At 44.6% G+C, this 18,679-nt stretch overlaps 1 protein-coding gene across 4 annotated transcripts in view; it reads right to left on the minus strand.

The window, feature by feature from the left end:
- Positions 1–18,679, minus strand: part of ARHGAP12 (Rho GTPase activating protein 12) — a 79,243-nt gene that overhangs the window by 37,566 nt on the left and 22,998 nt on the right. For all 4 annotated transcript variants that reach the window (XM_048511012.1, XM_048511011.1, XM_048511010.1 and 1 more), the window contains exon 3: positions 1,778–2,041. In XM_048511012.1, coding sequence (XP_048366969.1) covers positions 1,778–2,041 — 264 coding nt within the window. The remainder of the gene's footprint in view (positions 1–1,777; positions 2,042–18,679) is intronic.

The following is an 18,679-nucleotide window of genomic DNA, read 5'->3' on the forward strand; positions in this document are numbered from 1 at the left end:
TGATGGTATGCCATGGTTTCCCAAGCAGAGGCCCAGAATCACATAAGAAATAACACCTTATCCAGCCACGACAGGGGAAGATTATGTATCTCCCGTTTTAGGGTTAAAGCCAATTTGGCCACCGCTGAGGATATAATGCAAATAGTATCAGCAAGCCAGCCAAATTAAAGTCACAAGAATTTCGTAGCAGCCTCCTTGGTGCTGAAATATTTCTCATAAGCCATTTTAGGAGTACAAAAAGCAGCTATCAATAATCAGCTATGTTAAATTCTAATCCCAGTTTTAGTGATTTGGAGATGAACACACAGATTTTTTTTAAAAAAAAACACATCCCTAACATCACATACCATTGTATTTAACAGAAGTACCTATTTGATCCTGCAGAAATGTAATAAAAACAATAAATCTCTATTTAAGCTTTCTGAATGGCATGCCAGTAAATCAAAGCAAAAAAAAAAAAAAAACCAGGAAGAGCAGCAAAGACGTCCAAGAAGAAGAAAAGAGAAAGGGATGAAAAAAGAATGGTGAATCCTCTTGAATATAACAAAATAAAAGCAGGAGTATGGCCTCGGGCAACAAATGGCCCTATTACATTTTCCACTCTTTTCTTAAACAGCATTTCTTTTCTCACTAACTGACGTTCTCCTGCTGCAGCCCATACACTTGCTAATATTACCCCTGATAACAGCGCATATACTAAAGACTGGACCTAGACAGACTTGCTTCATTACCAGAGTGGCATCTGCTCTTTCACCTCCAAACTAAGATGCATCAATCAAAATAATTGCTTTGCATTTTTCTGGTTCTAGGAGCCAGAGGTATTGAGTTTGGTTTTGCAAAAAAATTTCCATTCACAGTGGCATATTTATTTGTTTATGTTGTTTATAGTCCCTCCTTGCACCAGCAAAAAAACTTCTTTTGCAAGCACAAAGCAGAGCCAAAGGTCTCTGGTGGAGGGGAGAAAGACCAAGTCGCCATTTTGAGGCAAGATCGGTTTTGCCGGGAACGGCTGAATCAGCGTGGTTCAAACTGCAAAACACACAAAAACACAATAAGATCAGAGCAGACCTTATCAGGACAGAAGACAAACAAAGAAGACACATGATGACAAACACAATGACCCAAGGAACAAAGAAAAGCCAAAACTGGATGGAACCAAAGAAAAGCACTGCTCTCCCTGCTGAGGCAGGAAAAATACTGGAGCACAAGATGGGCACCCAAGACTTCAACAGGAAGTGGCAAGTTTAAGTTCCTGCCTCCCTGAGAATGGGTTGGGAAATCACCCATCCAAGATGTCCTCCGTCGCCTCCAGGAGAACAAAAAGATACCCATTTATCACTAATATAAAGCTAGTTCAAAATCATCCCAGTTTCAATGGAGATGTGATAAAAATGTGTTAATTACCCAGAAACTTTAGTCTGAAGTTGTCTTGCCTTGACCTTTTTACTTATAATGAAGGCATACATAACCACTGTAAGCTAAGGTGGGATTTGCCCATTTATTTGGGTCAAAAGTCTCTAGAGTTCTTTGGTTTGGATCCAATGAACTCCTTTTGCCAGAGGAAAACTCCCCTTAGAACACACTCTTAACTACTACACCACACTGGCTCTCTTTAAACAACCATGGGTTGTTTAAATACAGGAACAGCATTGAAGGGAAACTGGGGGCAAAATATGAAGTTTCTCAAATGGAGGCAAATTAAGACCATATAAACAGCTGCACATTTTTAATCCAACTACATTTATGCCATAATTCACACTTAACACACTAAGCTTACCTCTTGATCAATCTGATTCAGAGAGTCTCCTCGATTTATGCTTGGATCCCTAGTCAAGCGTGGCGGTTTCCAGGTTCTTTCTTGTGTTCCTTTATTGTAATAGTAACAGCGTCCAGTAGCATCTTTGTGCGTTTCCCACTCTCCATTAATTTGAAGCGGGAGGGTGGCAGGTAAAGGTGGGAGGGAAGACTGAGATATTTTCAGTTCTTGCAAGTTAGCATAAACTGGTGAGTCGGGCCTTCCTTGGCTCGGTGGAGTAGTTGGCTGTTTTAAGAAAAGAAAGTGTGTGTTACTTATGTGTGTTACATGATAAAGCTCGTGTTTATTATGATTGCATAACAGGCAATGAATTGGTATGGTCATGGAAATATTCAGCACTTTTAACAGGCACATCTAATACTTATAATCTAATTGATACCCCAGGTTTTCTCCCAAATGGGGACCTCAAGCAGCTGACATCATACTCCTCTCCTTCATTTTATCATCATAACAACCCTATGAGATGGATTAGGGTGAAAGAGTATGACTGGCCCACGGTTACCCAGCAAGCTTCCATGCATAAATAGGGATTCAGATTTGAGTCTTCCAGATGCTAGTCTCACACTCTTAACCATGACACCATGTTGGCTCTCTGTACACTGCCACTGCCACTCTGTACACTGTGGCCACTGTGTGAATGATGAAAGCCACAAAACAATGCAACCCAAAGACCAGGTATCCACGACCTCAGGGGAATCCCCAGGCACAGGGGTGGGTGAGGAGGAACCCTTTGAATGGCCTGTTAATTATTAAATAAGCCCCAGAAAAAACAAAACAGTTGAGAGCAGTTAAGTGTCAGTTTAAGGGGACAGGGGAAGGTGAGAAATCAGTCTGCTCAAACCCATTAGAGCAGTGATGGCAAACCTATGGCACGGGTGCCAGAGGTGGCACTCAGTGCCCTCTCTGTGGGCACGCACAGAGTTCATCATGTGGGGGGGAAATCGCCCCCCCCATACACACACATCTAGGCTGGCCTTGATTATTAGCATTAAACCTAAGACCTAGTTTTGGGGAAGCAGTGAAGGTAACCCTGTTAAGTGCTGTTAAACCCCATTGATTTTCTTGCAAAGAACTAAAGTGCAATCCTTTACCTGGGAGTAAGCTTGGTTGCTGGCAATGGGGCTTGCTTCTGAGTAAATCTTCCAAGGGTCATGATTCACCCATTCGAAGAGTTGCACAATTGCTTCAAAGCAAAGCCAATGACTACCACCAAGCTTACTCCCGAGTAATGCGCGCCTCCGAGCCAACCGTTTTTTCTAAACAAAAATCTCAGTATTCAGGTTAAATTGCCATGTTGGCACTTTGTGATGCATCATGCTGGCAGGGGATGATGGGAACTGTAGTCCATAACATCTGGAGGGCCGCGAGTTTGGCACCTGTGCATTAGAGCTTACGGATAAGATTTTCCATATTACCCCCCTCCCAATTTATTCCTCACAAGACCCCCTTGCAATAAAATGTTTTAAACATTCAGAAACAGAGGTTAAATTTTTTGTAATAGCCATCTCAAAATAATAGTCTGGAGTATTAGACTCAAGGAAGGATTTAGAATTTCTTGCAAACTCACATTTTCAGAAGTCAACAAGCTTAAAGATGACAGACATCCTAAATCAAAGGGAATTTAGTGCCCCACAAAGGCTCAGAATAACCAACTGTGTTATCTTTCTGGTCGATTTATCATGCAATTCTGAACAGAGTTACACTTTTTAAAATCACTGAAATCACAACTAGTTTGTGAGGAAGAAGAGTGTAATGATCCACCAACCAACACAGCTGAGCATCTGATTAACTAGGCATAATGTTTATTTAAAACATCTACTTCCATTTAAAACAAAGTACCTTAAAACAAAGTGCCTCAACTTTCAGGGTCCTCTATAATCAACTTACAGTTGTTTTCACTATCAGTGGCTGTTCCCAAATAGGTTATTTGCCCCAAGTTCGTTACTACTGGGAAGGTGTGGGTCAGTGGGTGTTTGTGTGTGGGTGTGTCCAGTGGTGGGATGCAGCAGGTTCACACCACTTCGGCAGAACCAGCTGTTAAAATGATGCTTGTAAACAACCAGTTGTTAAATTATTTTAATCCCACCATCAGAACCGGTTGTTAAATTATTTGAATTTCACCACTGGGCGTGTCCTCCCACACATCATTCTGGTGTATTCGTGCACTCTGTAGTGTTTCCCTGGCTTTTCTCTGATCTTTCCAAAGTCTGTTTTGCTGCAAAGCTTTCAGGAAAATCACAGGATGTCTAGGTGGCTGCAATGTAGCTGGGAAGACTGGACTGCCTTGTTCAGAAAAAGTGAGATCTCCTCTTAAAGTGGTCAGATAGGTAGTTCAGATACTTCATACGGATGGTATCCAGAATATAGGATATCCTGTTTCTAAACAGAGAATTCTAATCCTGAATACAGAGTCTATTCTTAGCAGACTTGTGTATTTGCATAAAGTGCTGCCAAGTTGCAGCCAACTTATGGTGACCCAGCAGGGTTTTCAAGGTAAGAGATACCAGAGGTAGCTTGCAATTGCCTTCCTCTGCATAGCAACCCTCGTATTCCTCAGCGGTCTCCCATCCAAACACAACCAGGGCTGACCCTGGTTAGTGCCCACAAGTTTCTCTACACCATCTAATTTACACTTCTCAGGCCACGGAAGCACTTCTAGCACTAAAACAACAAACATATTTACAAAAGTATACAAAACGATCTTATAGCTTTGCATTGATCAACAGTAAACATACACATAAAAAACCTCATTGCACTTACTAATCTAGTACGATCCCTTCTGGGCACCATTGCTAAAGCAAGCGAGTTCAGCACACAATTTATCCCAAGTACCACTGATCCTGGTCAGTAGGCCACCCATAAATTAGCTACTGTTAACTGAACTAATTCTATTATTCCATTAGACATGATCAGAAATTATTTAGCAGCTTGGAAAAAAAAGCTTTGAAAACAAACAGCTTAGATAATGCATGTTATTTTCCGTTTTGTCAATCTGGCACCATAGAGTGCATATCTCAGAAATTTTCTGTCTGACTGATCAATTAAAGTGGGATCCAGAGACTGTGGCAAACTAACAGATTTTGGGAAAGGTATACAGTCATGAAGTATGCTCCCCACCCCACCCCACCCCACCAAAAAACAAAACAAAACCAGGACAAGAAAGGGAGCAATACTTAAAAATTAATCAGTACAAGTGAAGACTGAAGGCATCCATTTGTAGATTGATCACAAGATGTCCTCCTGCCCCATCAGAAGGTTGGATACTCATCATGAATAGTTCTTTTTCCATGGGGACTGGAGGACATCTTGATCCTCCTTATTCATCCTAATCATATATCCATCCTGTCTTCTGAAGTTAAAAGTTCAGTTAAAGTTATTTTTCTACCCTGCTTTTTGCTTCCTGTCCCTCTCTCTCAAGTGTATTGAGCTCTGATTAGAAGTTATCAGTTTGTTAGTACGTCCAGAGCATTCAGTGGTTATAGTTATGGATTGAAGTGTTATTCTATCCAAACTAGAATGAATAACTGATGGATATAAATACAGAATACTGTCCAGATTCCCTTCCTTCCCACTAGATGTCAATGTAGTGCTCTACACAGTCATGCCATGCCAAATAGCTTCATTTGCAAATTTTCTGTTATGTATGCTTTCAGCAGTTTTTATTTAATCACATCTAATCGTGAACCAGAACCCAGAGCGAGGATGAAACAATTCCACATCCTAAGTGTGTCCATCAAAAAATCCACTTAGTAGAGCCAGGGACAGAAGGGGCGGGGGGCGGGGAGCAGTCTACAAACCAAAGGCAAGCCCCAGGTTTGCTGAAAAATATGAAATATAAATTTAAAAATAGATGGGGTGGGATTTTTAAAAACCCACAATAATAGAAACATTTGTAGCTTTAAGAAATGAATGCTTACTGAGCTCTTCTGAGAGGACATTTGAAGTCCAACTTGCTTAGATTGCTAAGCAACTGCAACAATACTGCTGAGCCTTCCAAGCCTTGGTTTCTAACAGAGGATGGGAAAAGGAGACTTAAAAAGGTGAAACATTGAGCAGAGGAAAGGAGAAATTGAAGAGAGGGCAGAAAAATGCAGTTAGGTGGGCGTGAGGGAAGAAAGGAAAACAGGAAGAAGAAAGAAGAGTTGGATTGATATCCTCCCACCTTCCTTTCCCTTCTCCCCTCACAACAAACACCCTGTGAGTTAGGTGGGGCTGAGAGAGCTCAGATGAACTGTGACTAGCACAAGGTCACCCAGCTGGCGTGTGTTGGGAGTGCACAGGCTAATCTGAATTCCCCAGATAAACCTCCACAGCTCAAGTGGCAGAGCGGGGAATCAAACCCGGTTCCTCCAGATTAGAGTGCACCTGCTCTTAACCACTACGCCACTGCTGCTCTCCTCAACAACATAGAGGTAGATTGTTGGGTGGGAAGGAGAAAAGGAAATTGTGTTCTTGTGACAGTTCTAGATTTATTTGTTCATGTAGTGTTTGTACTTTCTCCACTAAGATAATTGTACGTTGGGCCATCCCTCCTTAGCTAAGATTCAGTTCAACCATTTCTTTTTCTTTTCATTTCTCCTCCACACAGAATATCGCATCTGTAAAATGTTGGTTTCTAGGTGAATAGTTTAGCAGTTACATAACACATTCATAGTTTTTGTGCAAAATTGTTGATATCCTGTTCATAAAAGTAAGTCTCATTTAAAGTTGAGGACCCAACCCTGTCCTCAAATTTTAAAGTTTGCAAGTGTGCTGGGCCTAATCTTCAGTATTTGTAATGGGAAATTGCAAAATGGTGAATTTCTAAAGATCTGTTTGGTTACTCAGAAATTTCTGTTTACCAGGCTGCCAGGTAGGTAGGTGGCTATTTATAAACCTAGTCTAAAAGGTTACTGGTTCATTATAGTCCAATTTACCCACCAGCTAAACAGATCTAACTATGACATTGGGAGTTGAATGAACATACCTCCCAGCACTTTTTCCTTGAGAATTCATGAAAGTGGGGCAGGGGTGATTCCAATAGGTGCAAGGATATATGGGGTTGAACTGTCCCTGCATACTACTTTACAACTGTGCATGTCATCAAATCACAGCTGACTCACGGGAACCCCAGAGGGTTTTCAAGGAGGCAACAGACATTTGCAGGTGGTTTGCCATCACCTGCCTCTACATAGACTGAGAGAATTCTGAGAGAACTGTGACTGGCCCAAAGTCACCCAGCAAGTTCCAGGAGAAGGGGCATGGAATAGAACCCAATTCCTCTTAACCACTGCACCACTTAATGACTCTCACCATGGATGCGAGCATATGGAATAACTATTCTGCCTCTTCCTAGCAAATCCCTCTAGCCCAGTCAGCATAATATTTTAATTGGGAATTCAAGTTCTAATCAAGCAGTTACTTTTATCATCTTCTACTTAACAGTCTTCATCTAGTCATCATTCAGCTACTCAGTCTATCTTGAGAAGGAAAAAAAACCTCCCTAAAACCACAGTCTATTTCTGTACATTGATGATTCCACAAAGAAGTGTGGTCACACTGCTTTTGAAATGGCTTTAGAGCACCTTTGGTCTGATCTACTAAGCGGTTTCCAACGTCTTCTATGGAGTCTGCCAATTCTATGAGCTCCACAGAAATGGTAGTATACACACTTCTAGCATTACCTACTAGTGTTACTGAAGACTATCCTTGCTGCAAAGAAATATAGAAATAGAATACGGAATATAGAATATAGTAATACAGAAGGTCTCTGTTAGCAGTACCTATATTTACCAATGGAAAGATCAACCATACTCAGAATGCTGGGGACACACAAGATTCTGTTAATCCACTATTTGAGAACAAATGTTCTCCAGTAATAAAAGATTATCAAGGCTTTGCACATTCCAATTTTCTGCAACTGCACTATGCAAGTTCATGTATTATTGAACCCAGCAAAAAAAGGACACCAAATGTATACTGGGTTTTTTGAGAACCTGAGCTTTAAAAAGTCTTCTAGATTCAGAGGCATCCGAAAACACATGGACTTCGTGACGTCTCAGAAATTGCATGGGCGCTTTGGAAAGCAATCCGATCCAAGCCTACTCACAATCCTACTCGGGTCAATTCAATGCAGCTTAAGCATAAGGAAGTGCTCATAGGACAGAACTATTGGATCCCCAGCGGTCAGGAAAGATGGGTCTTCAGAGCAACGTGTGAAAGCCATCAGAAGCAAAACATATCCAAGATGCAAATCTGGTTAATATATTTTATTTACTTAAACTGTGAATTTTAGTCAAATGAGGATATGTTAACTGAAGATTATGCACAACCATGGAATACGAGACTTTCTCCATATGCTCCGCCATGACAATTCACCTGAACTGGGCTTTGTGCAGATACCAATCTGCAATTGGGCAAGACAAACAACTGCCTGTGCACATGCCTTCTCCATTGCAGCCCTCATCTTGTGGAATGGCCTGTCTGAAGGGTTCTGGATGGCTCTCCACAAACTATGCAAAACTGAATTATTCAAGAGGACTTTTCCCTACAGGGCCATAGGATAGCACTGTACAAATGATTCACAACAGTTGCTTGGACAAATTATTTAGGATAGTGGTCTGCACCAATATGTATAGTTTGCTGTAAATTGGATCCTACAGTGTAATATTCCATGTCAACACTTACACCTTTCTTTAATTATGTTTTTTTAGATTTCAGTGTTTATTGAACATGACATCCAGTTGATTGCATTGATTGACTCTGTGTAATCCACTTTGAGTCCCAGTGAGAAAGGCAGACAATAAGTAACATAAATAAACAATTTCATGAAATAGTCACTATAGATACTTTTTCAAAGCTTTGTTTCATGTGTGGCAGTTTCAAAGAAAATCCCATGCTGCTCTAAAGGCTTAAGGAAGCTGTGATGTTACTCAACAAGCAAGAATGCCTATAAGTCTCTGAATTCACACAAAAGAGACTAGTAAAAGCAACTGAACACTCCCTGTCCTTCCAGTATGAAGCATCTCGCTAGTCTACTCAATGTCACTGTGCACTTAATCTGAAGGCACATTTCAACATCCATATATAACATGAGCCAATTTGATTTAAATTTTTCCATGCAACCTTCTCTTGATTTGTTTATTTGGTGTGATGAACTCCTGGCACAAAATTCTCCCATTCAAGCAATTTTAAAAACAGTACTAGGAAAGCCTGAAAGTCAGTATATAGTTTTGCTTTTTAAACTCAGGTTAATCTACATGGTGTAGAATCCCAAATGTATTGGGCCAATAAAGATCAGCCTACCCCACAAAGAAGAGCATTGTTTTTTCCCACTGGGTCAAACCATACATTGCATTTCTTTAGCAATCATTTGTGAGGACTTTTTTGTTCTTTCCCTCTTCAGTTTTCCTCACCAGGAGTAAAATACTTTGAGATGACCTTTTCCAACAAAGATGGAAAAGAAGAAGAGCTGGATGTATATCCTCCCTTTCGCTCCTGTAAGGAGACTCAAAGGGGCTGACAAGCTCCTTGCCCTTCCCCCCTCCAACAAACACCCTGTGAGGTGGATGGGGCTGAGAGAGCTCCGAAGAACTGTGACTAGCCCAAGATCACCCAGCTGGCATGTGATGGAGTGCCCAGGCTTACCTGAATTCCCCAGATAAGCCTCCACAGCTCAAGCAGCAGAGCGGGGAATCAAACCCGGTTCCTCCAGATTAGCGTACACCCGCTCTTAACCACTACGCCACTCATGCTGTCCTATCTCTCCTCCATCCCCATCAAACCCAACCCACTTTTTCCCCTTGAAAAAAACAATAGGACTTTTTCCTGCATTTGACATTTTTAAAAAAAAACAGATGGGTATCTAGTAAGAAAGACAAAGCACAAGCAGTGGCCCCCATAGCTGAGATAGCAAGCAAGAAGAGTGGGAAGCTGACCAAGCAAGATACAGGAACTGGTTGCTGCAACATCCTCTGTCTCTCCCTGCCTGTTCCATAGACGCGTGCACACACGGCTCAGTTATAATGGGATGCTCGGCATTCAGAGAATCAGCCAGAACAGCAAATCTGTGGAGAACATTCTCATTTAAAACTGGGAACTGCATAATAAAGTGACACACATCTCCACTCATTAAAAGGCTTGCAAAATATACATGGATTCACTGACATCGGCATGCTATCAAAAAGCAAGCGGCAACTGTTGCAACTGAAAACTTCATCAGAGTAGCGGACTGAAGTTTAGTATCCAAACTATGCAGCACAAAAGGGTTTCTACCCTGATTTTAGCACCAGCACTACAACTTATTTTATGAAGCAGCATTAAGGGAGGCTCAGGGCTTTTCTCGGCCAGCCAGAAAAGACATTTTCTGATCTGAATGTCAGAAAAGCAACCAACTGCAGAAAATGCCAGAGATGGAAGGGAACTTTGTAAAGTTTTAATAATTTGCAACTTACAGAAATTCCAGTGGTTTACTGAAAGTTGAAATGCAAGTTCCTGCCTAAAATTTTGTCTGTGACCACATCCTGGTTTAGGCTGACAATTGCTTTTTACACTTCGGAGTTTCCTAGGAAATGCAGAGAAATTCTCAAATGCTGATGCACCTCATGCATTTGAGCAGAAAATTAAGAACATTAAAAATGTAACATGTTTTCGGGCAGAGTAGATCATACTAGTATCAATGGACTAGGTGTCTCACTCTACCTCTCACAGGATGTGTACAAACCAGTGGAACCTTATAGACTAAGTACACAGTTACTGTAGTATAAGCGTTGTGAGCCAGATACAAGCTAGCACTACATACCAACTTGCTAGATACAAGCTAGCACTACATACCAACTAGATACAAGCTAGCACTACTTACCAACTCGCTGGATACAAGCTAGCACAGTGATGGCGAACCTTTTTAAGACCGAGTGCTCAAATTGCAACCCAAACCCCAGTTATTTATCGCAAAGTGCCAACCCAACAATTTAACCTGAATGCTGAGGTTTTAGTTTAGAAAAAAACGGTTGGCTCCCTCTTCCTCCGCCCCATCAGCTCGAGCAGGGGGCAGCCTGCTCTAGCCTCCAGCAAGTCCTGCGCACACTGCTCTGTGCCTCTCTAGCATCTCCGCCTCCTCTGTGCCCCCCCCCTCGGGCAGAAGCCACCCGGACCACAGGCACCAGGCCCACCAGCCAAGTCCTACGTGGTCACCGTGGTGCGCGCATGTCGTGCTCAGTGGCCCAGGCCAGCCTAGATGTGTGTAGGGGTGTGTGATTTTCCGCCCCTCACATAACGAACTCTCTGTGTGCGTGCCCACAGAGAGGGCTCTGAGTGGCACCTCTGGCATCCGTGCCATAGGTTCGCAATCACTAAGCTAGCACTACATACCAACTAGATACAAGCTAGCACTACATACCAACTAGATACAAGCTAGCACTACATACCAACTACATACAAGCTAGCACTACATACCAACTTGCTAGATACAAGATACAAGCTAGCACTACATTCCAACTTGCTAGATACAAGCTAGCACTACATACCAACTTGCCAACTTACCTGCATCTAATGAAATAGGCTCTGACTCACAAAAGCTTATGCCACAACCAATTCATTAGGTGTCAGAAGACACTTTGTAATTGTGACTGCAGCAGACTAGCACAGCTGCCCCTCTGGAATTTGTAAAACTAACATAAGCAGTAGGAAACTCAAAAGACAGCAACCCAACATAAAATGATGTTTTTGTTTTTAGCATTTAGGGAAGGCTGATAGGAAGCAGCACTGTGTAAACTCTAGCAAATATCTAATAAAAGATGCCTCAGTATCCGGCTATTTTTTACCCACCAGCTTCGTCATATTTAAAATTGGAAAGTACAAACATATAACTATTTCAAACAAATAAATAGAAATAGCCACTATCACTAAACCGTAGAGTGAGTGAGTGGGAGTAAGAAGGGGAAGGAGGGAGGGAGAGAGGGAGAGAAAGGGAGGGAGAGGGAGAGCACATTAAAAATTCCCATCAGGGCCAAAGACTGAGACAACATTAGTTTGCTTTTACATGCAAACAATGCACAATTCAGGTAGCTTAGCACAAAATGTTTCGTAGAGCTGTTAGCAAGCCCACAGTTGCTGTATCCAATAATGAAGTCCAACTCTTAATTTTCCTTTTTCATTTATAGTCACTGAGTTCACAAGAAAATGGTGGGTTGCATCCCGAGGTTCCACCCTCCTAATGGAATTCTACTAACCTTCCTCCCATGGAATGGGATCAACCTGTAATATGCAACTTTCTCTTTGAAGAAAATGAACATGCAGAAATTTACAGAAAATGTACACCAATTTTAAAATGGGAAAATTTTACGGCGCGAGATCTTGAATTAATCTAACCTGTTCTATTTGTGAAAAAGACACTAAAAGCAAATTTTCCCATTCTAAGAAGGATAATATGAAGAAACAAGTAGAACGGTACATTGGTACTTACCCTGAAGGGACCTTCTCCTGGTAGGCGATGAGGGCATCTTGGATTGGGTGATTTCCAACCTATACTCAGGGAGGCAGGACTAAATGATGTCACTTCCTGTAGAGGCTGGAATCCATCTTAGATCCCCAGTATTCCGTTGACTCAGCAGTGAGAGAAAAAACTCTATTATCTTAAGAAGTAGAACAGGAAGTAACGAGAACAACATAATAACGAGAATAACATTGAAAACAAACATCAAAACGTGAGGAACTCCAAGTATTTTTATAACTATTAACTACCCCGATCCATAGATCATAATAATAAACGGAAGGGAATGAATTAATTTTGGGAGACTGCATAGAAAGTGGCACAGATAGGAGGGCCAAGATGCCCTCATCGCTTCACCAGGAGAAGGTCGTCCTTTCAGGGTAAGTACCAAATGTACCGTTTCTCCCTGGAGGCTGCATCTCGAACATCTTGGATTGGGACTCTCCCAGAGCAGTGTCCCGAAATGGGTTGGGAATGTTAGTCTCCAAATATATGTTCCGAGCACTCTAGTTCCAAAAAAGCGGTTTCCATTAGCCGCCATGGAACGCAACCTGTAATGTCTGATAAAGGAGGATGAAGAGGACCAGGTGGTCATCCACTACACACATCCTCCAAGAGGGAACCTGTCGGTCTGAAGATGTCAGCTGTTAGTTGCGACACTCCGAAAGTGGAATGAGCCGTGATGCCGCTAAGGCACAGGTATGTGAGATGCTTTATATGGGCCTCATTGTAATGCAGCGATTCTGAAAGGAGTGTGTAACTGGAGTGCAGCCCTTGGACATCTGAGCTCCCAAGATTGGAAGTGCAGGCATGGTAACGCTTTATGAATAGGGATTCAGTCCGGCTCCTTGATATTCTCCTGTTCTGATGGGATAAATGTCTTGAGATTTCTACGGGACATCTGGCAAGGTGTGCCAAAGGATTTCTTTGGGATGTGAAGGACTTGGACAAAAGGTGGGGATGATCACCTCCTGCTTCATGTGGAACTCTGGGAGCAACTTTTGGAACAAAGGTGGGATCCAGCCTCCATGACTAATCTTCGGGTCCTTGGTGAAAGATGCAGAGCTGGGAGTTGGACGGATAGGGCCTGCAACTCTGAAATTCTTCTGGCTGCCAGGGATGGCAATCAGAAAGAGAAGCTCTATGCGTAAACCCATACCAGATGCACTAAACGCACAATGGCCTCGCTACGGCGGTTTGGTCATAGAGAGCTTTCGAGAGCACGATGTTAAGTCTCCATGAAGGGAACCCATGCTGACTATCGGAGGTTGTTTTTGTGAGAATTCCTCTTTGAGGAATCTAAGTATATCGTAAAAGCCTGGAGCAGTGGTAGTCCATGAACCTTGGGCCAAACAGTCGTGGAGCGCTGCCAGCCAGTTCATGCGAAGAGTAGGCACTTCTGCTAGGCCCTTTCCTCTAATCCGGAATTCTGGAGAAACTGTAAAACCTGAGGGACAGAAGGGTCTCTAGTGTATTTCGATCCGGGCCTCTTCGGAGCCCAGGAGAGGAAGGTCCTCCACCTAAGAGTGATAGATCTCGAGAGGTTGATGGTCTGGGCGGGACGCTGGAGCGATTGGGTATTGGATGGACCTGGCCAGAATAACCTTTTTTGGTTAGGGCCTCGCCTTCAAGCCAATTCAAGTGGTCGGGGACAAAACCACTTGGGGTTGGGATGGACCACGGGTCCCTGAGAGAGCATGTCCACGGGCATAGGCAGCCTCTAGGGGCTGAAGCTGCCAATTGAAGGATTGAGGAGAACCATGGCTGCCTGGGCCACCATGGTGCATACTTCAGGAATTACGCCGTAGCTTTCTCTGACTCAGACCTTCCTTATGAGCTCCGGGATGACTGTAGGTGGATAGGTATAGAGGAGCTCCCTCTGCCACGGAGCCGGCCAGTGCATCTTACTTCGCTAGTGCTCGGGAATGAAAGTATCTGGTGAAAAAATCGAGGGAAGTTGTGCATTTTGAGCGGAGGCAAAGAGATCGCACGGTGGGACAACCGAGGGTTTGAGTGGATCAGTTGGAAGATCGCCGGATGGAGCTTCCACTCTGCTTCACAATCACCGACATGGCTGAAGCCAGTCCGGCTCTGAACGCTGAGATTCCCTCTGTATGTGCTCCGCCGACAGCCATAGGAGATGTTTCTCGGCCCATGTCAGTATCCTCTACTCGCCTGTAGATGAAGCGCGAGGGGATCTGGACCCACTTCTGATTGTTTAGATGGGCCTTTGCCGCGATGTTGTCGGGTTCGACTCAAAAAGATGACAGCCCTGATCTGGAGGCTGGAAAGGCTCCGAAGCGCCGCCAAGAGAATAGCTCGCGAATCTAAGAAGTTGATGGGCAGACGCGGTTTGGGTCATCATTCCAGAGACCTTGTGCTATATTGTCCTCCAAGGATGCCCCCCATCCGCCAAGACTCGCGTCTGTGAACAACTTCGCATTCGATGAGGGTAGATGAAGACTTTCCCTTTGGAAAGGTTTTTCTGATGAGACCACCAGCTAAGACTGTAGCGTAACTTCGGATCTGCGGATCTGGAGTGACCTGTCTTCCTTCCTCATGATCCGGGTATTGGTGGAGGGCTGAGAAATCTGTTGAAGGGGGCGCTGCGATGGAACCTCCCCTACTGCAACATAATCGATAAGCCAGAGATGAAGAGACTCCATCAGTCTGGCTAGGGCTGGAAGAAGGGAAGCTCTCCTGGCTGGGAGGAAGACTTCCGCTACCAACCTCTGGATCTTGAGAATTTTGGATTTCCACGGAATGAAGAGACGATTGTGTACTGTGTTTCCATGGTCGCCTTTAGATGTTCCATTCGGGTGGCTGGAATCAGGGAACTCTTTGCAAGTTGATCTATAAACCCAGAGTGACGAATGGGTAGCCAGGTAACGGCATCCAGGTCCTCGGCGGGCTTGTGGTTCTGGACCCGACCGAATCAGGATGTCGCCCTGGCATGGGTGGATATGAAGACCTTGTTCTCGAAGAGCCATGATAGGTGCCAGAAGGAGCTTTGAGAACACCCCTCGGGCTGTGGCCAGCCCGAAGGGGAGAGCCTTGTAATTGATAGGTGTTCCGACCGTGACGTATGGAACCTGAGGAAACGCCCTGTGGAGTGGGGTTGATGGGGACGCGAAGATAAAGCTTCCGTCAGGTCGAGATGTTAAGTAATCGCTACGGCGAAGAGCCTCCACTATCCGGCGGATCTCTCAAGGTTTCGCATCTTGAAATGGCGTAGGCGACGTGAATTCCGTCTCACTTCTACCGTCGAAGTTACAGGGATGGCACGCCAGTCGCCAAGTTTTTTTTTTGGGTACTGTCAAAGAAATGTGGAGTAAACACCGCAAGAACGCTCTGAGATGGGTACCGGGTCTCGATCGCCTCCGGAATAATACTCAGTAGATGGAGAATGGCTTGCTGCCAGTTCCTCTTTAGTTTGTCTGGGATTGCATTGCGGGGGGGGGGCAGGTAGGTCCGTAATTTGGATCTTGGAAAGGCTGCTGAAAATTTGTAGGAGATAGCCGTAGGTGATCTACCTCCTTTGTCCAGCCAGTCGATATGGTCGCCCACCCACCGGTGTTGAAAAAAATTGCAGACGCACCTTTCACCAATCTACTGAACGTGAGAGTAGTCAAGCGACCTGGGCGGTCAGCTCAGGTTGGAAAGGTCTTGCCACCTCTATTGGTTTGTCTAGCGAATAGTTGGGATCGAAAGGAGCTGCCAGAGAATCCTCTTCTACGAAAGGAGTAGTGTTGCTGTTTGAGGTTAAGTTGGAGAAAACCACTTTCTGCCATCTCTGGAGTTCAGGCAAGTGTGCGCTTGGAGTGCTTAAAATGAAGTGTAAGGCTCTTGTAGGTGGAGGAGCCCTGGTCTGGCCTAACGCATTCCTAGGCATAGATTTCCTTTGTTTCCCCTTTAGTCTCCACCTCAACACAAAGCCAGCCTAAATCTTTGCCAAAGAGCTCTGGAACCATGATAATCGTGAAGTAGACACTCACCTGGGCTTTGAGTGGAAGTTCATGCGGTCCAGGCTCTCAACCAGGCCTGTCTCCGAACCACTACTCCCAAGGCTAATGCTGGAGACTAACAGGAGAGAATCCAAAGGTGGAATCTGCTCCAGAACTAAACTGCCAGGGTGAGTACTCTCCTCTAAACCCTCTCTGAGGCCTTGGCATGCTCGGGAGGGATCATCGTGAAGAAGGCCTCCGGGCTTCGCTGGGATGGAGGCCTCGGCCATGGTGGAAGACAGGGGCTAGAGCCCTAATGGTAAGGGCAAGTCTGTCATGTAATCCTTTCTCAGGAAAACGGCTGTCCCCAAGCGGTCAAGGCATCCCTTAGGGAACCCTCCCATTCCCTTGGTAACTAATCCACTAGATTGGAGGGCAAACCACAGGTGCATCAACAGGGGAGTTTTAATGATGTTATGTATGTGTTCGGCAGTATATATAGACTCTTGAGATGTGACGGGCAACTCTTACTAAGCCTCCCAGATTCACCCATTGCTTTTTTTTAAATTCTTTTCTAAAGTACTCGGGTAGTGGAAAAAGCTTCTGGGACATCCTCCTGCTCTGGGGAAAATTTTGTGGCCTCCTTTTAGGGACACCCTTAACTGTTCTCTTTGGAGGATGGAGACCCTCAGGGTCCCTCCAGCGCCTGGCTTTCGAATCCTGGAGTTCTAAAGTGGGAAATAGTTTTTGAGCATAATTCACAGGCTAAATCCTCCTTTCTAAAAAACATCTGGATAAGTTTTTCTTTGGTTCAGCTGATGTCCTCCTCCCCTTCTCAGAGAAATGCCTCTGAGGAATGTCCCACCTTTCCACTTCACTGGAATTCCTTCCTCCCCATATCTTATCATTAAGGGGATCTTCTATAAGTGGGAGGTGGAGGGCTGGGGATTGGTGGGGAATTGAAGAAGAGCTAGATGAACGCTCTGCGCCCACCACCCTCCTAGAACAAGCACTTCCGGGCTTCTCCCTCTGCGCCTACTTCTTTTTTTTCTTGTCATGGGAGGGAGATCTCTTCCCTCATTGCAGCCCTGGACATACTCATTGGCTCGAGGTCAGGTATGGTAGGCCAGGATGCGGGGTCTGAAAGGGTTGGGAGCAGGTTCAAGGCTGGGGACTTCCCTCCCCCACCGGCCCTCTGATCTTGCCTGGAGTCGCTAAGATCTATGAGGAGACTGCCGGGAGTGCCGCTTGATCATCCGGGCTCGCCTCCTGGGTCCCGCTGACGATTGCCTTCGCCACTGCTTACTGGCGTGGCTAACACTTAAAAATTGGGAGGTGGGGAGCGCGGAGCTACACCTAATCCGCTGCCTGGACTGGGACGCTGGTGCTCCTGGCGCTTTGGCATAGCCCGGGAGGGCTCTAGGGCGCCATTTCTTGGCGGCAGGGGCTTTGTTCTTTTCCGCCTGCGCCATCTTACCCTGCGGGGCGCTCTGCCATGGGGTTGACCGCTGCTGACGCTGCGGCAGAAGAAGAAGTGGATGGAGCTCTCAGCCGAGGACCTCCTGACTGTTGCTCTTCTTCTGATGCCCCCCCTTCTCGGGTTAAGCTGCCCGAGTGCTCTCTGCCGCGTCTCTGCCAAAAGATCTCCAGGCGGGGGTGAGAAGGAGCTGAGCTGAGATTCCATGTGGCGGCCATTTTATGGCAGGTCTCCATAAGGTAGGGAAAACTGGGACAGTTGGAAAAAACTGACAGGCTGATTCACAAACTGACAGGCTGATTCACAAGAGGACAGGAGCCGACAGAAACAGACACACAGAACACACGTGAGAATAGAAGTAAGCTGAGAGAAATAAGGTAGAAATAAGGTAGAGAAATACAAGTAGCTTGGAGCCCTCTCACAAGCACTGCGCTCCCTGCTAGGCAGGAAGTAATACTGGGGATCTAAGATGGATTCCAGCCTCTACAGGAAGTGACATCATTTAGTCCTGCCTCCCTGAGTATAGGTTGGAAATCACCCAATCCAAGATGCCCGAGATCGCCTCCAGGAGAAGTGATAAAATAATGTAAGAGATAAATGACCTTTTTGGGATTGTATTAAGATTACTAAAGAATATACATTAATTGCAATTATTTTCCCATCATGTTAAGTGACACTTATGATAGAACCCTAAGCAGACTCGTAATTAAAAATTGATGTGACTGCATAATCAGCTCCTTTAAAAAACATACTGCTTGCATTTAAATAAATGTAAACAGCTACATGAATGAAAAACCAAAACCTAGCTTTTTAAAAAAGTCACCTAGCCAGTAGAGACCTTCACTGGTGGCTTCAGGGCAGACACATGTTGCATGTGCTTTCAGCCCAAAGCCACCCAAAATCATCAGGATAATAACCCCAAACACAGTGGGATCCGGGACTAACAGGGAAGACTGGGGAATTTCCCAGTGTAT

This window comes from Sphaerodactylus townsendi, linkage group LG11 (assembly GCF_021028975.2).
Source record: "Sphaerodactylus townsendi isolate TG3544 linkage group LG11, MPM_Stown_v2.3, whole genome shotgun sequence".
NCBI lineage: Eukaryota > Metazoa > Chordata > Lepidosauria > Squamata > Sphaerodactylidae > Sphaerodactylus > Sphaerodactylus townsendi.